The 18,567-nt window shown below is 39.9% G+C and overlaps 1 protein-coding gene across 1 annotated transcript in view; it reads left to right on the top strand.

Annotated features, from left to right (window-relative positions):
• Window positions 1-18,567, top strand: part of LOC124873719 (collagen alpha-1(XXIV) chain) — a 155,133-nt gene that overhangs the window by 134,779 nt on the left and 1,787 nt on the right. Inside the window, exons 47-59 of the mRNA XM_047374587.1 lie at window positions 364-471; window positions 2,464-2,571; window positions 2,684-2,791; window positions 4,098-4,151; window positions 9,152-9,214; window positions 10,026-10,079; window positions 10,188-10,223; window positions 12,778-12,813; window positions 13,031-13,057; window positions 13,616-13,681; window positions 16,294-16,465; window positions 17,071-17,180; window positions 17,386-17,622. Coding sequence (XP_047230543.1) covers window positions 364-471; window positions 2,464-2,571; window positions 2,684-2,791; window positions 4,098-4,151; window positions 9,152-9,214; window positions 10,026-10,079; window positions 10,188-10,223; window positions 12,778-12,813; window positions 13,031-13,057; window positions 13,616-13,681; window positions 16,294-16,465; window positions 17,071-17,180; window positions 17,386-17,622 — 1,179 coding nt within the window. The remainder of the gene's footprint in view (window positions 1-363; window positions 472-2,463; window positions 2,572-2,683; window positions 2,792-4,097; window positions 4,152-9,151; window positions 9,215-10,025; window positions 10,080-10,187; window positions 10,224-12,777; window positions 12,814-13,030; window positions 13,058-13,615; window positions 13,682-16,293; window positions 16,466-17,070; window positions 17,181-17,385; window positions 17,623-18,567) is intronic.

An 18,567-nucleotide genomic window follows, 5' to 3' on the forward strand; every position in this document is an offset into this window, starting at 1 on the left:
ATTTGGCTGCTGTCCATCACGTATTTTACTCTGCACTGAGCACCGATCGAAAGAAACACGGCTTCTCAAGAAGCTTGAATGAGAAATATTTTCAATGAACCACTTTGATGTAAATGTTAGATAAAATTAAAGGAATCAAGGATTAGGAAATGATTACATCTTGGTGGTACACTATCGCAATGTTAAATAAGGGAGTAGCAAATCGAAAAACAAGAGAAGAACAAGACATTTTGACCTTTCAGCCCTGCAAACTGCAGAAACCTGTGTGTGTCAAAGTGTCAAAGAAATATGTTGAAACCAGGTGTATTAGCAAGAACACTGATTGAGTTATGAACCCATATAAGTTATGTTGTTATTCTCCAGGGCCCAACTGGTTTACAAGGACTCAGGGGACTGAAGGGTTATCCAGGGCCAGATGGTCCTCCAGGAGTGACTGGCTTAGCAGGTCTGCCAGGAAAACAAGGGCGAAAGGTAACAGTGATATTTTTATAAGCACTTTTATCGTCATAGCACCTTCAAGGTTGAAAACGTTAAGTTGATGGAATTTGTAACAGTTTCAGCAGTTTTTTGGTTATAATGACAGCTCTGTAATTTTCATCAACTTGTCAGCTCCTCTAAAAGGGATTGAGGATTAGAAACCATATCTGAGATCAGTCTGTTTATCAGGAAACCACTCTAAACTATGAAAAGGAGAAGGCAATTTAAGGAACAATTGTTACTGTTTTAAACATTTTGAAAAGACTAAGAAAAATAATTGATAGTGGTATTCATTAAGCTTTGCTAGCTTTTAGCTCAATCACATGTATGGTGAAGGAGAATTATTGACCACTGGTGTCTTAGAATAAGGATGAGTAAGTGATGTGTCCGTTGGTGTAATGTTCCTGGTAAAGTAGCTGGTAACTGCCTACCTCACATCCATTTGGACATGAAATCCTCAGCACATCTAGCATGCCTGCTTTTACACAAAGTTTTTTGTCTTTGATATTAATCTTTGACTGTAAGGTAAAGTATGATTGTGGAAAGTAGAAGAACTCACTCCCAAGTCTTTTCTGGAAATATCTCAGTATACTGATATCTGACCTGAGACTATAGCTGCTCGTTTTGGCTTACAAACAGAGGATGCCATTTTTCTATTTCTTAAAGTAACCTTTTTTATTCTTTTGTTATTTGGGGAGTTTGGAGGAGGGGGCAGTCACTGTTAAGAATAACAGGGGGCAGGTTGGGGGCATCACATTTCTGTTCTTTTTTTACTCCACTGTAAATATTTTTTTTATTTCATTGTAAAATGAAATGTGGTTATTTTAAAGGTGTAAAGTAGAATGCTTACTTATGACTATAGGATGTTGAATCCAAAGTCATAAACTTGTGTGAATGAGTTGAGTGCTACAGTAAAACCTCTAAGATCAAGAAAGTTACTTTGTCTGCATAAAAAAAGAAAGAAACTCATGAAACATTCTAATTTCAATCACACACAAACTTAACCATTTTTCTCATAACTCACAAAACCCACAACATTAGAACATTTTCTTGCAGTTCTCCTGCTTAACAGCGTTGGTGTTATTTGTTGTTGGTGTTATGGTGTTCTCAAAAGATGCTTTGAAGATGATGGTTGCTTGTTGAAAACATGGATGGAGATGTTTGTGTTTTGTGACCCCAAGTATGCAAGTGTTGTTTATGATAAAATAGTTGACATTGATTTGCAATATTTTGTTGGTTCACAGGCTCTTAAAACTAAAAGACAAATATCCTACCGCTGATCCCAGTGAACATTGATCAGGAGGTTATAATTGCAGCAACAATGATCATCTGTAACGTTTCTTCTTTTACTCAAACTGCATGCAAAAGATTTTTGAATTTTCCACCAAGCCAAAAGTTCCTCCCAGGTGCAGTTTGTCCATACTTAACTGTTAACATTCTGCTTGCATTTAGAGATGGTTCCATACATGTTTTTATAAACTCAGACCAAATTGCTTTTGATTCCAAAATGCCAGAGGTTTTGGCCCAACGCAGATTGTGTGGAATAATACCATCTGCTGAAACCTGTTGATAATTTTGATACAGGGTAAGAAAGGGTAAAGCCAACCTTATTTATTTCCAAATGCTATTCCAAAATAATTCTTAAGTAATAGTGAGATTTTTTATTTTAAGTTTTAAGTGTGTGCCTGGAACTAGCTGTAAGGAAACATTTTTCCATGTTTTTATCCATTTTTGGCTGAATCTTGGATAACCGCGATCTGAAAAAAGAAATAGACCCAAATTGCTTACATCTAGGCATGTTTGTGTATTTGTGTTGTGAATCAGGTGCAGAAATAAAGCAGAGAGAGTGTGTAACATTAAAGCTGAATCTTTACTCTTCGTTTATTGTACAATTGTTAGTATTACAACATGAAATAGTAATATTTGGACCAACTCTGATGATGTTTTTTTTATTTATTTTTTTTTATACCACTTGTACACCTACAGGGTCAGCAAGGCTTGTTGGGACCAGATGGGCCTGCTGGACATCCAGGTCCCAGGGGAGAAATTGGACTTCCTGGAGCACCTGGAGAAAAAGGACCATCTGGTCAGAAGGTAAAACCAACAAAAATGAGAGAAACAATTTAAAAAAGTTATTTTAAGTTGATGTTTTATGTTAAATGAGATTACCACAGATTTGATTAAATGGCACTTTATGATGATTTAGGGAGAACTCGGCCTGCCTGGAGATAGGGGAGCTTCTGGAAACAAAGGGATGGGGGGGGCAGTAGGTGACCAAGGCAGGAAAGGTGATCCAGGATCTAAAGGACAACCAGTGAGTGGAAACCCCAAGAAGATAAGAATCAATGCTGTATACCAAACCCCAAATATGTCTTTCAAGGGTATTATTAACATTAGACATTTTAATGTGAAAATCTGTCTATGATTAGTAGTTTTATGCCATTGGGCTTTTTCCCTCACATGTATTCATATTTCTCTAATGGTAATTCGGATGTCAGTAATGTGTGGTATTTAAAAATGCATATAGGAATTACTCTTTAAAGAAAAAACAAAATAAAATGCATCGCAGGGCAGAAACTCTATGGAAGACAATTTACTAAATAAAAAGTACAAAATGACTACATGAAAAGTACATAGAAGGACACAAAGAAATGGTTGATAAGGAACACAACAAGTTTTCAATAAAGTGCAAAAAGTTCAATAGTTCAAGTTCTATAAAATTTAAACATGTAGAGACATCTTTTCACAATGCAGATGGAAAAACTGTTACAAAATGAGGTTTCCTGGATTATCAGACAAAAATGCAAAATACAAACTAAAATTAAGGCAAAAGCTCACAAAAATACACAAGGAAACTGATCTGAATAAAAGCATAACTGTTTTTGTTGAGCAGGATTATAAGACTGCATTTTTCTTAAACTTCTCCCCAAATATAACTTCAGGGTATATGTAACTGATATCTATTTGGTTAGAATATCTCTGCCTGATGCTTTTCCAGCCTGGCTAGAGATACAAATTATTGGGGCAAGATCTGAAGTGGAAACATTCCATCTGGAAAGTTATGTAAGAGCAGAATGCTCCAATGTCCTAAAAGAAGAGGTGCTCCACTTTACTTACATAACTCCTCTAATAAAAGAAAGAGAGAGAAAAGAAACAACATTCAGTCCTCCATCTCCCCTCTCTCTACTTGTTATGTCCACTGACATTGCTGAAACAGAAGGAAGACTATTACCCTTGGGTCAGATTCCTTTACACTTCTTAGTATATGCAGCTTCCCAGCCAAAGATGCTTGTTTGAAAAGGGAGTAGTCCAAAAGTCAACTGAGGCGCTGGAAAGGATGTACATATTCCTCCTGAGAGAGTGTGTTTTCTAGACGTTATGTTGGGGTTGGTGCTACTGTAGATCCCGACACAAACCCCATATTTGCTCAAGCTCTTTCAAAAAAGACATGAAGAAGAATTTTTTAAGAACATACCTGCTGCTGTGTCCGTTTTTTGCAGGACATTTCAATAGAAACACCTTAAAGTATGACATAAAGACATAAACCCATAAACATTATGCATGTTCTTAATTATTTCATATGCATGTCTGGAGTCATAGTAATACCTCTGTGTCTGTAGGGAGAGTCTGGAGATCTGGGAATGGTTGGTTTACAAGGCTTTCCTGGGCCAAATGTAAGAAACATTTATGTTGTGCAATTATGATATATATATATATATATGTACTATATATATATATGTACTATATATATATATATATATATATATATATATATATATATATATATATATATATATATAGTACAGACCAAAAGTTTGGACACACCTTCTCATTCAAAGAGTTGTCTTTATTTTCATGACTATGAATATTGTAGCTTCACACTGAAGGCATCAAAACTATGAATTAACACATGTGGAATTATATACTGAACAAAAAAGTGTGAAACAACTGAAAATATGTCTTATATTCTAGGTTCTTCAAAGTAGCCACCTTTTGCTTTGATTACTGCTCCACACACTCTTGATATTCTGTTGATGAGCTTCAAGAGGTAGTCACCTGAAATGGATTTCACTTCACAGGTGTGCCCTGTCAGGTTTAATAAGTGGGATTTCAAGCCTTATAAATGGGGTTGGGACCATCAGTTGTGTTGTGCAGGAGGTGGATACAGTACAAGAAAAAAGCAGCTAAGTAAAGAAAAACGAGTGGCCATCATTACTTTAAGAAATGAAGGTCAGTCAGTCCGAATAATTGGGAAAACCTTGAAAGTGTCCCCAAGTGCAGTCGCAAAAACCATCAAGCACTACAAAGAAACTGGCTCACATGAGGACCACCCCAGGAAAGGAAGACCGAGAGTCACCTCTGCTGCGGACGATAAGTTCATCCGAGTCACCAGACTCAGAAATCGCAGGTTAACAGCAGCTCAGATTAGAGAACAGGTCAATGCCACACAGAGTTCTAGCAGCAGACACATCTCTAGAACAACTGTTAAGAGGAGACTGTGTGAATCAGGCCTTCATAGTAAAATAGCTGCTAGGAAACCACTGCTGAGGACAGGCAACAAGCAGAAGAGACTTGTTTGGGCTAAAGAACACAAGGAATGGACATTAGACCAGTGGAAATCTGTGCTTTGGTCTGATGAGTCCAAGTTTGAGATCTTTGGTTCCAACCACCGTGTCTTTGTGCGGCGCAGAAGATGTGAACGGATGGACTCTACATGCCTGGTTCCCACCGTGAAGAATGGAGGAGGAGGTGTGATGGTGCGGGGGTGCTTTGTTGGTGACACTGTTGGGGATTTATTCAAAATTTAAGGCATACTGAACCAGCATGGCTACCACAGCATCTTGCAGCGGCATGCTATTCCATCCGGTTTGCGTTTAGTTGGACCATCATTTATTTTTCAACAGGACAATGACCCCAAACACACTTCCAGGCTGTGTAAGGGCTATTTGACCAAGTAGAAGAGAGATGGGGTGCTGCGCCAGATGACCTGGCCTCCACAGTCACCGGACCTGAACCCAATCGAGATGGTTTGGGGTGAGATGGACCGCAGAGTGAAGGCAAAAGGGCCAACAAGTGCTAAGCATCTCTGGGAACTCCTTCAAGACTGTTGGAAAACCATTTCAGGTGACTACCTCTTGAAGCTCATCAACAGAATGCCAAGAGTGTGTGGAGCAGTAATCAAAGCAAAAGGTGGCTGCTTTGAAGAACCTAGAATATAAAACATATTTTCAGTTGTTTCACACTTTTTTGTTCAGTATATACAGGCCCTTCTCAAAATATTAGCATATTGTGATAAAGTTCATTATTTTCCATAATGTCATGATGAAAATTTAACATTCATATATTTTAGATTCATTGCACACTAACTGAAATATTTCAGGTCTTTTATTGTCTTAATACGGATGATTTTGGCATACAGCTCATGAAAACCCAAAATTCCTGTCTCACAAAATTAGCATATCATTAAAAGGGTCTCTAAACGAGCTATGAACCTAATCATCTGAATCAACGAGTTAACTCTAAACACCTGCAAAAGATTCCTGAGGCCTTTAAAACTCCCAGCCTGGTTCATCACTCAAAACCCCAATCATGGGTAAGACTGCCGACCTGACTGCTGTCCAGAAGGCCACTATTGACACCCTCAAGCAAGAGGGTAAGACACAGAAAGACATTTCTGAACGAATAGGCTGTTCCCAGAGTGCTGTATCAAGGCACTTCAGTGGGAAGTCTGTGGGAAGGAAAAAGTGTGGCAGAAAACGCTGCACAACGAGAAGAGGTGACCGGACCCTGAGGAAGATTGTGGAGAAGGGCAGATTCCAGACCTTGGGGGACCTGCGGAAGCAGTGGACTGAGTCTGGAGTAGAAACATCCAGAGCCACCGTGCACAGGCGTGTGCAGGAAATGGGCTACAGGTGCCGCATTCCCCAGGTCAAGCCACTTTTGAACCAGAAACAGCGGCAGAAGCGCCTGACCTGGGCTACAGAGAAGCAGCACTGGACTGTTGCTCAGTGGTCCAAAGTACTTTTTTCGGATGAAAGCAAATTCTGCATGTCATTTGGAAATCAAGGTGCCAGAGTCTGGAGGAAGACTGGGGAGAAGGAAATGCCAAAATGCCAGAAGTCCAGTGTCAAGTACCCACAGTCAGTGATGGTCTGGGGTGCCGTGTCAGCTGCTGGTGTTGTTCCACTGTGTTTTATCAAGGTCAGGGTCAATGCAGCTAGCTATCAGGAGATTTTGGAGCACTTCATGCTTCCATCTGCTGAAAAGCTTTATGGAGATGAAGATTTCATTTTTCAGCACGACCTGGCACCTGCTCACAGTGCCAAAACCACTGGTAAATGGTTTACTGACCATGGTATCACTGTGCTCAATTGGCCTGCCAACTCTCCTGACCTGAACCCCATAGAGAATCTGTGGGATATTGTGAAGAGAACGTTGAGAGACTCAAGACCCAACACTCTGGATGAGCTAAAGGCCGCTATCGAAGCATCCCGGGCCTCCATAAGACCTCAGCAGTGCCACAGAATGATTGCCTCCATGCCACGCCGCATTGAAGCAGTCATTTCTGCAAAAGGATTCCCGACCAAGTATTGAGTACATCATTATTTGAAGGTTGACGTTTTTTGTATTAAAAATACTTTTCCTTTATTGGTCGGATGAAATATGCTAATTATGTGAGATAGGAATTTTGGGTTTTCATGAGCTGTATGCCAAAATCATCCGTATTAAGACAATAAAAGACCTGAAATATTTCATTTAGTGTGCAATGAATCTAAAATATATGAATGTTAAACTTTCATCATTACATTATAGAAAATAATTAACTTTATCACAATATGCTAATATTTTGAGAAGGACCTGTAATTCCACATGTGTTAATTCATAGTTTTGATGCCTTCAGTGTGAAGCTACAATATTCATAGTCATGAAAATAAAGACAACTCTTTGAATGAGAAGGTGTGTCCAAACTTTTGGTCAGTACTATATATATATATATATATATATACACACAGTGTCTTGCAAAAGTATTCAGCCCCCTTGAACTTTTCAACCTCTTGCCACATTTCAGGCTTCAAACATAAAGATATCAAATTCAAATTTTTTGTGAAGAATCAACAAGTGGGACACAATCGTGAAGTGGAATGAAATTTATTGGATGTGTCAAACTTGTTTAACAAATAAAAACTGAAAAGTGGGGCGTGCAATATTATTCGGCCCCCTTGCGTTAATACTTTGTAGCTCCACCCTTTGCTGCAATTACAGCTGCAAGTCACTTGGGGTATGTCTCTATCAGTTTTGCACATCGAGAGACTGAAATTCTTGCCCATTCTTCCTTGCAAAACAGCTGGAGCTCAGGGAGGTTGGATGGAGAGCGTTCGTGAACAGCAGTCTTCAGCTCTTTCCACAGATTCTCGATTGGATTCAGGTCTGGACTTTGACTTGGCCATTCCAACACCTGGATATGTTTATTTGTGAACCATTCCATTGTAGATTTGGCTTTATGTTTTGGATCATTGTCTTGTTGGAAGATAAATCTCCATCCCAGTCTCAGGTCTCTTGCAGACTCCAACAGGTTTTCTTCCAGAATGGTCCTGTATTTGGCCCCATCCATCTTCCCATCAATTTTGACCATCTTCTCTGTCCCTGCTGACAAAAAGCAGGCCCAAACCATGATGCTGCCACCACCGTGTTTGACAGTGGGGATGGTGTGTTCAGGGTGATGAGCTGTGTTGCTTTTACGCCAAACATATCATTTTGCATTGTGGCCAAACAGTTTGATTTTGGTTTCATCTGACCAGAGCACCTTCTTCCACATGTTTGGTGTCTCCCAGGTGGCTTGTGGCAAACTTTAAATGAGACCTTTTATGGATATCTTTGAGAAATGGCTTTCTTCTTGCCACTCTTTCATAAAGGCCAGATTTTGCAGTGTACGACTGATTGTTGTCCTATGGACAGACTCTCCCACCTCAGCTGTAGATCTCTGCAGTTCATCCAGAGTGATCATGGGCCTCTTGGCTGCATCTCTGATCAGTCTTCTCCTTGTTCAAGATGAGAGTTTAGAGGGACGGCCGGATCTTGGTAGATTTGCAGTTGTCTGATACTCCTTCCATTTCAATATGATTGCTTGCACAGTGCTCCTTGGGATGTTTAAAGCTTGAGAAATCTTTTTGTATCTAAATCCGGCTTTAAACTTCTCCACAACAGTATCTCGGACCTGCCTGGTGTGTTCCTTGGTCTTCATGATGCTCTCTGCGCTTTGAACAGAACCCTGAGACTATCACAGAGCAGGTGCATTTATACGGAGACTTGATTACACACAGGTGGATTCTATTTATCATCATCAGTCATTTGGGATAACATTGGATCATTCAGAGATCCTCACTGAACTTCTGGAGTGAGTTTGCTGCACTGAAAGTAAAGGGGCTGAATAATATTGCACGCCCCACTTTTCAGTTTTTATTTGTTAAACAAGTTTGACATATCCAATAAATTTCATTCCACTTCACGATTGTGTCGCACTTGTTGTTGATTCTTCACAAAAAAATTTAATTTTATATCTTTATGTTTGAAGCCTGAAATGTGGCAAGAGGTTGAAAGGTTCAAGGGGGCCGAATACTTTCGCAAAGCTCTGTAAATATATATAATAACAATATTTATATTTTCCTGGAAACAGGGCCCAAACGGTGACTTGGGAATGAGAGGCATCCCTGGCCCTAAAGGACCTGTAGGTTCTTTGGTAAGTTTAACGGAAATCTAAATAGTGATTTCCTCTCATTTGACACATTATATCAAGCCTCAGTTGTAAAATATAGTATCTTCATAAATGCATTTTTAAATTAATTTAATTTCCCTACTAAACTCAAAAAACAATCCTTTTTGTTGTTTTACTGTTTAATGTCATCCACCATCCCAATGAGTCATGCTGGGAACTGGCTCTAGCCGTTTTGCAGTCAACCTTTTTCCAGAATGTGAAAGCAGACCTACGCAGCACAGGCCCATACTTCAGTAAACTGATGTCTTATAATTTTGATATGATAAATTTAATTTGTAATGAAATTATATGTCACTCAAAGCAAAGTGCTAAGCTTGTGAAGCAAAAGAAAAAACTTTAGAAATGTACATAAATTTCAATGAGTCATATCAAATCAAAGAGTGGACATACTTGCACTTGAGAAGTACCTCAGCAAACACATTGTCAGCAGTAGCAAGATGTAAGCTTATATCATGTTGTAACAATGTCTGAGTTGAGTCAGAGATAGACATTGGCTAGTCACCAGTACAAAGGTATACCAAGGTTTTAAAAACGTATGGTTTCCTGTATTATGGGACATAGTATTAGCAGATATCTATTCTTATATTACTTGGATCGGTATTACAGACAAAAAGATCCTGATTAGGACATCCCAAAAATAAATACAGACACAGAATCCATGCAAATCATTCTGTTTTTGGTTTTTTTTTTTAAGGCTAATGAGGATGAAAGCATTGCTTTGCAATTGCATTGGATATCGGTTAGTGTTGATGTACACATTTAATATGTCTTTCAGGGGTTTGCTGGACCTGTGGGCCCTGAAGGAATGATTGGTCCCATTGGAAAACCTGTATGTTTTAACTTGCTAAAAACATTTTTTAGTAGTTTATGATTACATGCTTGATGATAAAGTTAAATGTTTTTTTTAAAGAGCTTTCTTTTTTTCAAACTGCTTTAGGGCCAAAGGGGTCCAAAGGGAAGCAATGGTGAAATGGTGAGTAGTTTAGGATTGTCTCAGAGATTCTCAGTTTGTGCTATTCCAAACATTTTGTTGTTTTATAAATTACTTAGTTGATGGCAAAAAAATATTGCACTGTAAAGACGTATATATGAAAGCTGGGATTTAGTGGTAGTTTGTCATAGTGTGGGTTTTTGATGGACCGATGTGCAGTGAAGAACTAGATGAGTGAAGACAAGTCTTTAATGTTCATGGTAGGAACAGACAGGGTAGCAAACACACGTAAACACACACAAGGAACCAGAGGGGAACAACGGAAACAAACCAAAACAACCTGTACAGGGTGGGCGGAGGGGGCCTCGGAAGGAGGCCACGAGTTCAGGCGGACGGCCCGGAGCCCGTTCCCGGCAGACCCAAAGTTCGAGAGGCCGGCAAGGTAGGAGCAAGCGATCAGGAGGCCGACGAGGCAGGAGCAGGCAATCAGGAGGCCGGTGACGTAGAAGCAGGCGACCAGCAGGCTGGCGACACAGGAGCTGGCGGTCTGGAAGCCGGCGACGCAGGAGCTGGTGATCAGGAGGCCGGCGATGAAGGAGCTGGCTGTCAGACCGCCAGCGACAAAGGGGCTGGCGGTCTGGAGGCCGGTGGCGGGACCAGGAAGGCGCGGTGTGGAAACCGCTGGAACCCAGACAAGTGGTGCAGAGACCCCTGGGACCTTTGGTGAGGCCGTGGAGATCTGCGGCGGAGCCGCCGAGGCACGACAGGCGGAGAGGGTGCATCCTCGCACCCCTCAGGGACAGGAACAGGAAGTGGAGACAGCTCGTCTACAAACTCCACTGGAACGGGAACCAGGGATGGAGGCAGTTTGTCCTCGGAGCCCTCCAGAACAGGAACAGGATCAGGGTGTGGAGGCTGTTCATTCATGAACCCTTCTGGAACAAGACCAGGAACAGGATCAGGAGTAAGGGGCAGCGGCAATGGCTTCTCAGGAGCGAAGGCATGAGCCGGAAAGTCGTCTTGAGCTTCGGTGGAGAGGCAAGCCGAGGAGGGAGCAGAAGGCCTCCTCATAGAAGCGGCGATTTCACCCAGGGCCCTTTGACTTTCGGCCTCGATGGTGAGGTGGATACGAGGATCTTGAAAAAAAAAATCCTTCGACGACTCCAGCCAGTCTTGAAGGCTGCCAGCTATTTCCACCCTCCTCCATGGTGAGCTGGGAAAGGTCACAAGGTGAGAAAACAGATTTACCAGAATCTCACCCCTTTTGAATTCCCTCTCCATTCTTCCTGCTTGGTCCCGTTGGCTGGTTCCTTCTGTCATAGTATGGGTTTTTGATGGACCAATGTGCAGTGAAGAACTCTTGAAGCTCGAGGTTTGTAGGTAAGACGAGTCTTTAATGTTCATGGTAAGAACAGACAGGGTAGCAAACAAACGCAAACACGCACTAGGAACCAGTGGGGAACAACGGAAGCAAACGGGCTTAAATACAAAACTGAACAGCAGGGAGAACCGATGACAAACGTGACAAGACAATCAGGGGAAAACACAGAACAGGTGTGGGCTTGGGGTGCAGGGAGATAGAAAACAAAAGGACTAGACCAGGTAATTGAACAAAAACACAAACTTAAAAACTCAAAACACAAGCCAGTATGACATAGTTCCTATGACTGTCCTAACATAACTACTGTAAAGGAGTGTCTTAAATACACATTACTGAGAAAATGACTTATCAAAATGTTTGCATTTAAATAGGTGGTTTCATGCCACAGTCTCTGGTTTTAAGAACAGTCCATGCATTTTCAGTAGGGCAAAGGCCAGAAGGCCAGTGCCATTCCAAAGGCTTAATGTTTGACTGTTTTATCCACTCCAAAACCAGTTTTGCCCAAATAAATACCCAATAAATACCCAAATGTGTTGAAGTATCAACCATCTAACTGTTGATTGTGGTAATGTTGAAGACTCTGTATTTTTTCATTATTCCACCTACTTTGGGCATGCAGTGGTACCACTGGCAGCACAATACACTCTCTGCAGGATGCTACCGCTACCATGCATGACAATTGGTTCAGTGCTGTTAAGTTTGAAAGCATCACTTTGACTGTTCCAAACATAGTCAGTGTCATTGTACCTGATTACTTTAATCCTGGTTTTATCTGGTTATAAAATGTTTGTCAGAAGGCATTTGGGTCGTCAATGTGGCCAGCTGGAAGTTTTTGATGTGCATGAAGAACAGTAACACTGATATTTCAACATCTTTTACTTTATAAATAGTTTGAGCCAAACTTGGACATTGTTGTTTGTTCAAACAGAAAAGCGATCCCAAACAAACAGTAAAACTGGTTTAGGAAAAAATAAATCAAGCTAATATTAAGGTTAAACTATATATTGGAGCCACTATGTGCAATTTCGATCCTTTGTGGATGAGGGGAAATCTGCATTAAATACAAACCTATGTGCCTAAATCTTATTTTTAAAATTATGTTTTGTCATAATTCGGAAAAGGAATTGTTCAAAAACATAACTGAAAGCCTAAAGCCAGTATGGCATTAATGGTAATAATGAGTGTATGTAAACACTTTTTATGGTACACTTTCAGGGGCCTCAAGGACCACATGGAAGTCCAGGACCACAGGTAAGTGCTACCTCTAATTCCTATAAAACGTCTTTTTAAAATCAGTTGTTTTCTAGTTCTGGATAAAGCTGTAAAATCAATATCTTCTAGTAGTGTCACTGCACAGAGAATACCTTAAAACAAAGACAATAGGCGAATCGGGACACTAAACTGATTGGTAGTTTTTTTTTTTGTTTGGTTCTAACTCATATAGTTTTTTTCTTTCATTCCTCCTTAGGGACCCCCTGGCCCCCCTGGCCCCACAGTAAGTGTTCTGTGCAAGGAATATTCACATATAGATTAGTTGGACAGATTTAAATGGAAAATGATGCAATGGGTAACATGACTGGGGAGGTAACCAAGTTAACATTTTCATATAACCTATTAAAATGTGTTCTTTCCTCTTGAGTCTTTTCAGTTTAAATTAACCGACGAATCATAAATTTCAGGACATTTTTTCTTGTAGCACTTAGCAAATTAAATCATTGATCAGCTTCTAGATTGTTTGTATTTCCAGTGAACATAACTCATGGAAATACAAACAGTTTATCAAATGCCTCTTTGTTAACATAAATAAAAGGTGATCTGTAGTGTTTATAAGAGAATGTATTATTCTTAATTCTGCTAAAATCACGAATGTGGTAGTTTTTTGATTCAAGACTTCTACTGTTTTTCTCTAGAAATAAAGTAAATGGTTACTGTAGGACCTCTCTTCAAACTGAGTGGGAATTGCTTCTTTTTTGTCAGTGAAAGAGCTGACAATGAAGTTTCCAAATCTGTTATGGTTTGAATGTGACTAATCGTGTTGGTTCTGAATCTACAGAGATATATTTATGATGACTCAGCTCTTCACAGTCAGTCAGACACCGATGCTGCACTCAGGACAGAGGTAATGAATGTAAAGAGGATTATCAATAAATTAGAATACCATTAAAGGGTAAATTGATTCAGTAATTATTTTTAAAAAATGTAGGCTTATATATTGTATAAATGTTTTACCCTCAGATGGATATTTTTAAGCATTTATTTCAATTATGGATGATTATTTAGATGATTATGGCATATAGCTCATAAAAACCTAGAATATAGGTTCTCAGAAAATTAGGGTATTACATAAAACCAATTTAAAAGCCAGTTTACTCAAGAAATAGTGGTCCACTGTGCAGTAAATGCACTTAATACATGTTTAGGGCTGCATCGTTGAATTACTTCATCAGTGCAGCGTGGCATGGAGGCAATCAGGCTGTGGCTCTGCTGAAAGAAAGCCCTAGGTTGCTTTAAGACAATTCCACTGCTTGTTTGTAGTGTTTGGTCTGGTGTCGCTCATCTTCTTCTTAACAATACATTCTCTGTCAGGTTTAGATCTTACAAGTCTGCTATCCAATCAAGCACAGTGATACCATGGTCATTAAAGCATTGGTCATTTTTGGCAAAGACGGCAGGTGCCAAGTCATGCTAGTCTACTCCAGGCTAGACTACCATCACGAGAGCCTTTAAAAGCTTCAACACATTTAAAACAGTGCTGGTAGGATCCTAAAGAGGGTGAGGAAACATAAAAATTCACACTTATTTACTGGACACCTCATTGGCTCCACATCCACCTACACCTTGATTACAAACTTTATTGGCCCACCAGTGCTTCCATGGAATGCTCCATGATAATTTTAGGAAATCCTTACAGCGAAATCCCCAACAGGAAACCTCTGTTCCACAAAAACACTCACCGCCTCTTCCCCTGGTACCAAACATTGCGTGACTGATGATTGAGCCTTTGCTGCTGCTGCTGCTGCTGCTGCTGCTGCTGCTGCTGCTGCTGCTGCTGCTGCTGCTGCTGCTGCTGCTGCTGCTGCTGCTGATGGCTCTAGTATTCACCACTGGAGAGCAATGCAGTTTCATACAACTAAATACTTTTATTTTCAAGAAAGCCTACTAACAGGAGTGCTACTAGTTGAGCCTATTTTGACTTTTATTATTGTTCTGTCTTATTTTATGTTTTATTTAGTACTTTGACATTAGTTTCAAATGTAAAATGCATCACAAATAAATAGAATTATGATTTGTGTTAAACTTATGATCTTATTTGTACAGGATGTCAGTGAGTTAGAACTTTTCTCCATTAATTGGAAAGGTCATATCCCATTTCTGCTTTAAAATACTTTGATGGTTTTATTCAAATTTCCGGAGAAATAAATTTTCATTAGCCTTAGGGAATAAGCCATCTAAATGAACAAACACCTACAATATGTTTTACTTTCTGCCTGATGAATCTGTATAATATTATGTACATTTTCATGTATTTACTGGATTCAATTCAATTTTCAATTCAGTTTATTTATATCGCGCCAATTCACAACACATGTTGTCTCAAGGCACTTCACAAAAGTCAGGTACATACATTCCAATTAATCCTAATCATTGAACAGTACAGTCAGATTCAGTTATTTATTCAAATTGGCTCAAACGTTTTTCTGTCTAAGGAAACCCAGCAGATTACATCCAGTCAGTGACTTGCAGCATTCACTCCTCCCGAATGAGCTTGTAGAGACAGTGGAGAGGAAAACTCCCTTTTAACAGGAAGAAACCTCCAGCAGAACCAGAACCAGGCTCAGTGTGAGCGGCCATCTGCCACAACCCACTGGGGGTTTGAGAGAACAGAGCAGAGACACAAAGAGAACAAAGAAGCACTGATCCAGAAGTACTTTCTATGGGAAGGAAAAGTAAATGTTAATGGATGTAGCTCCTTTAGTCGTTTCACCTAGAAAGAAAGAACTGATAAACTGAGCCAGTTTTCAAGGTTAGAGTCTGAAAGAGAGCACATAGAGTTTGTTACAGTTAAGCTCAGTCAATCGCCATGTCTAGGAGAGAGAAAGGGTTAAACACTAAAAGACAGGGCCAAGTGGATCATGGGTAGAGGGTGAGAATTAAGTTGTTGCCAGCAGAAGCTCGGACATTGCCCCTCTCCAGAAAGGTGTCACAGGTAGACACAGAGTCAGGCCAGGTGTAGCTTCTAGGAACAGAAAAGAGAGAACAAGGTTAAAAGCTGAAATAACAGCAAATAATGCAAAATTAGAGAGTAGTGTGAGAATGTAGTGAAGAGGGTGAAAGTGGTCGTTATGTCCTCCAGCAGCCTAAGCCTATAGCAGCATAACTACAGAGATAGCTCAGGATAACTTAAGCCACTCTAACTATAAGCTTTATCAAAAAGGAAAGTTTGAAGCCTAGCCTTAAAAGTAGACAGGGTGTCCATCTAGAGCCCACTGATGGCCATTGTTATACTAAAAACCACAACGATCGGCATACCTCTCTCTGTCAGATTGACCATAACCATTGGAAAAGAGAGGGGGTCATACAGGTAGCAGAAATGGAGGGTGTGTTTGCGACATAAATTACCTTCTGTTGATATTCTAACTACTTACAAACGAATGAGGATGTTATTGAAAAGCAGGTCTTAAATCCTTATTATTCTGGAATTTGACTCATTTGTCTCCCTTCCATTACCAGAACTTTCAGAACATAGAAATAAGCTTGCCAGACCAAAATGTGGAGATACTTAAGACCCTGCGTTACCTGAGTGGCGTGATTGAGAGCATCAAACAGCCTCTAGGCACAAGGGAAAATCCGGCTCGTGTCTGTAAAGATCTCCTGGACTGTCAGCACTTACAACTCAAAGATGGTAAGTTTTTTGGGACACATATTGGAGAGATTAACCAGATTATATGATCCAGCTCTTCTCCCTAGGTCAGGGATCAGGCAAAGCGGAAGATGGGTAGAAAGATTGGTGCCTTGTCTGCACTGATGTGGGTGCTGCTCAGATGTATCATGGTGAAGACAGAACATTGACACATTTGTCTAGGTTTTAACCTTCACCTGTGGTCATGAGATATGGATCATGGCAGAAAGAACAAGATTCCAGGTACAACTGGCTGTAATGAGCTTTCTCCGTAGGGTGACTGAACTCTGCCTTAGAAATAGGGCGAGGAGCTTAAACTAGAGCAGATTCAGGGGACCTCCCTTTGGAGGTTTTTCAAGCACGTCCCACTGGAAAGAAGAACCAGAGCAGATCTAAAATTCACTAGAGGAACCATTTTTTCCTTCTGGTCTGGGAATACATGTCAGTTTTCAGAATGAGCCTTCCTTCTGGACATGCTTCCTCCTGATCTTGGGTACACAGAAGACACTGGATGGAATTTATGGATTAATGTTGATAAGATTTGGTGGATTTAAATGTGGCATCTCTGTGTCTCTGAATATTTTCTTCATTTTACTTGGAACTTTCAGATTGGTTCTGGATTGATCCAAACCTTGGCTGTACTTCTGATGCCTTCAAGGTCTTCTGTAACTTTACTGGAGGTGGACAGACTTGTTTACACCCAGTGGCCTCTGATAAGGTATCTGTAAATAAGTTAAACAATGAACATGTCAATGCTTTGGGTATTAGAAATTAGATGCACATAGAGATTTTTTCAGACTCTTCACTTCTAAATTTAACAATAAATGTTACCCTTTCAGGGTGTATCAGGAAGTTTGTGAAAGAGATCTTTTTCCTTTTGTGCTTATGATAACACAGTCATACTCTTTGTTCGTCTCCCATAGCTGGAGTTTGGGGTTGGGAAAGTCCAAATGAAGTTTCTCCATTTACTGAGTTCTGAAGCAAGCCAAAGCATCACATTTCACTGCCTGGGTGATTCAACCTACAACACCAAAGACAAATCCAGTTCCACCGGACCTGTGCAAAGAGAAGACTCCAAACCCTGGTTTATTGGTTGGAATAAACATATATCTGAAAAAGACACACTACTTGAACCCAATCTGATTCAGGATGAGTGCAAGGTAATGAGCCGGATAGAAATTTTAAATATCAGAACTAAACACGTGGTGTAGTATTTAGCTTAACTTGGTCCATGGCTGTTTTTCTCCAGAGAATCGGAGAATCATTAGAATTTTTTCTATCTATTAATGTCTATTGATTTTCTGGTGGAAAACATTATTGTGGTGCGAATTATTTGGAGATATGGAGTTGAAGTACATTGTATACTGAGCCTCCACACTTATTTGTCCCCCCGATAAAGATGTGTAGAAAAAAAACATTCACACAATTTGAACTTTTACCGCAGTCGCATAATCTCACTGTGAAAAATAGCAATATCTAACTTTTAATTTAAAACCTTTTACTAGTTAATTAGTGGTTAAAGCAATTCTATGTTGGGAAATGTTTTTTTTTTTTACAGTCACTAATTCCACATTTGCTGACACTAAAATTCTCAATACATAGATGTAACGTTAGATGTAATGAAAAAGATGTAATGTTATCTATACTTTACTTTATTTTATTTCTCAGGGTGTCTACGAACAATTAGTAATTTCCCTGGGTACATGTGCATTGATATGACACAGACGCCCAATTTTTAGGATCAACGTTTATCTTGGCAGAGTCCTTAGGAGGAAGGATGGTAAAGAAAGAAAAGTAATTTCCAGGCTCACTCACAAAGAATGGTGTTTTTTGGGTTTCCATAAAAACAATTAGATCTGATTTAAGTGGGATTATTTGCATACAAGAGTCAGGCACTTTGTTTTTCTATCATATAAACAAATGTGGAGCTAAAAGCTACTGCCAGAATGTGCTTTGGTCAAATGAGGCTAAAATTTGGCGATTTGACAACAAACGCTAAGGTTATGTGTGGCATGGAACAGTGGATGATTGTGTGGGAAAAGACCTCATGTAAAATGTTAATAGTGGAGGGTTGTCATCCTGTGGCCCTGGGAATTTAAGAATGC

The sequence above is a fragment of the Girardinichthys multiradiatus genome, chromosome 9 (genome assembly GCF_021462225.1).
Source record: "Girardinichthys multiradiatus isolate DD_20200921_A chromosome 9, DD_fGirMul_XY1, whole genome shotgun sequence".
In the NCBI taxonomy this organism is placed as follows: Eukaryota; Metazoa; Chordata; class Actinopteri; order Cyprinodontiformes; family Goodeidae; genus Girardinichthys; species Girardinichthys multiradiatus.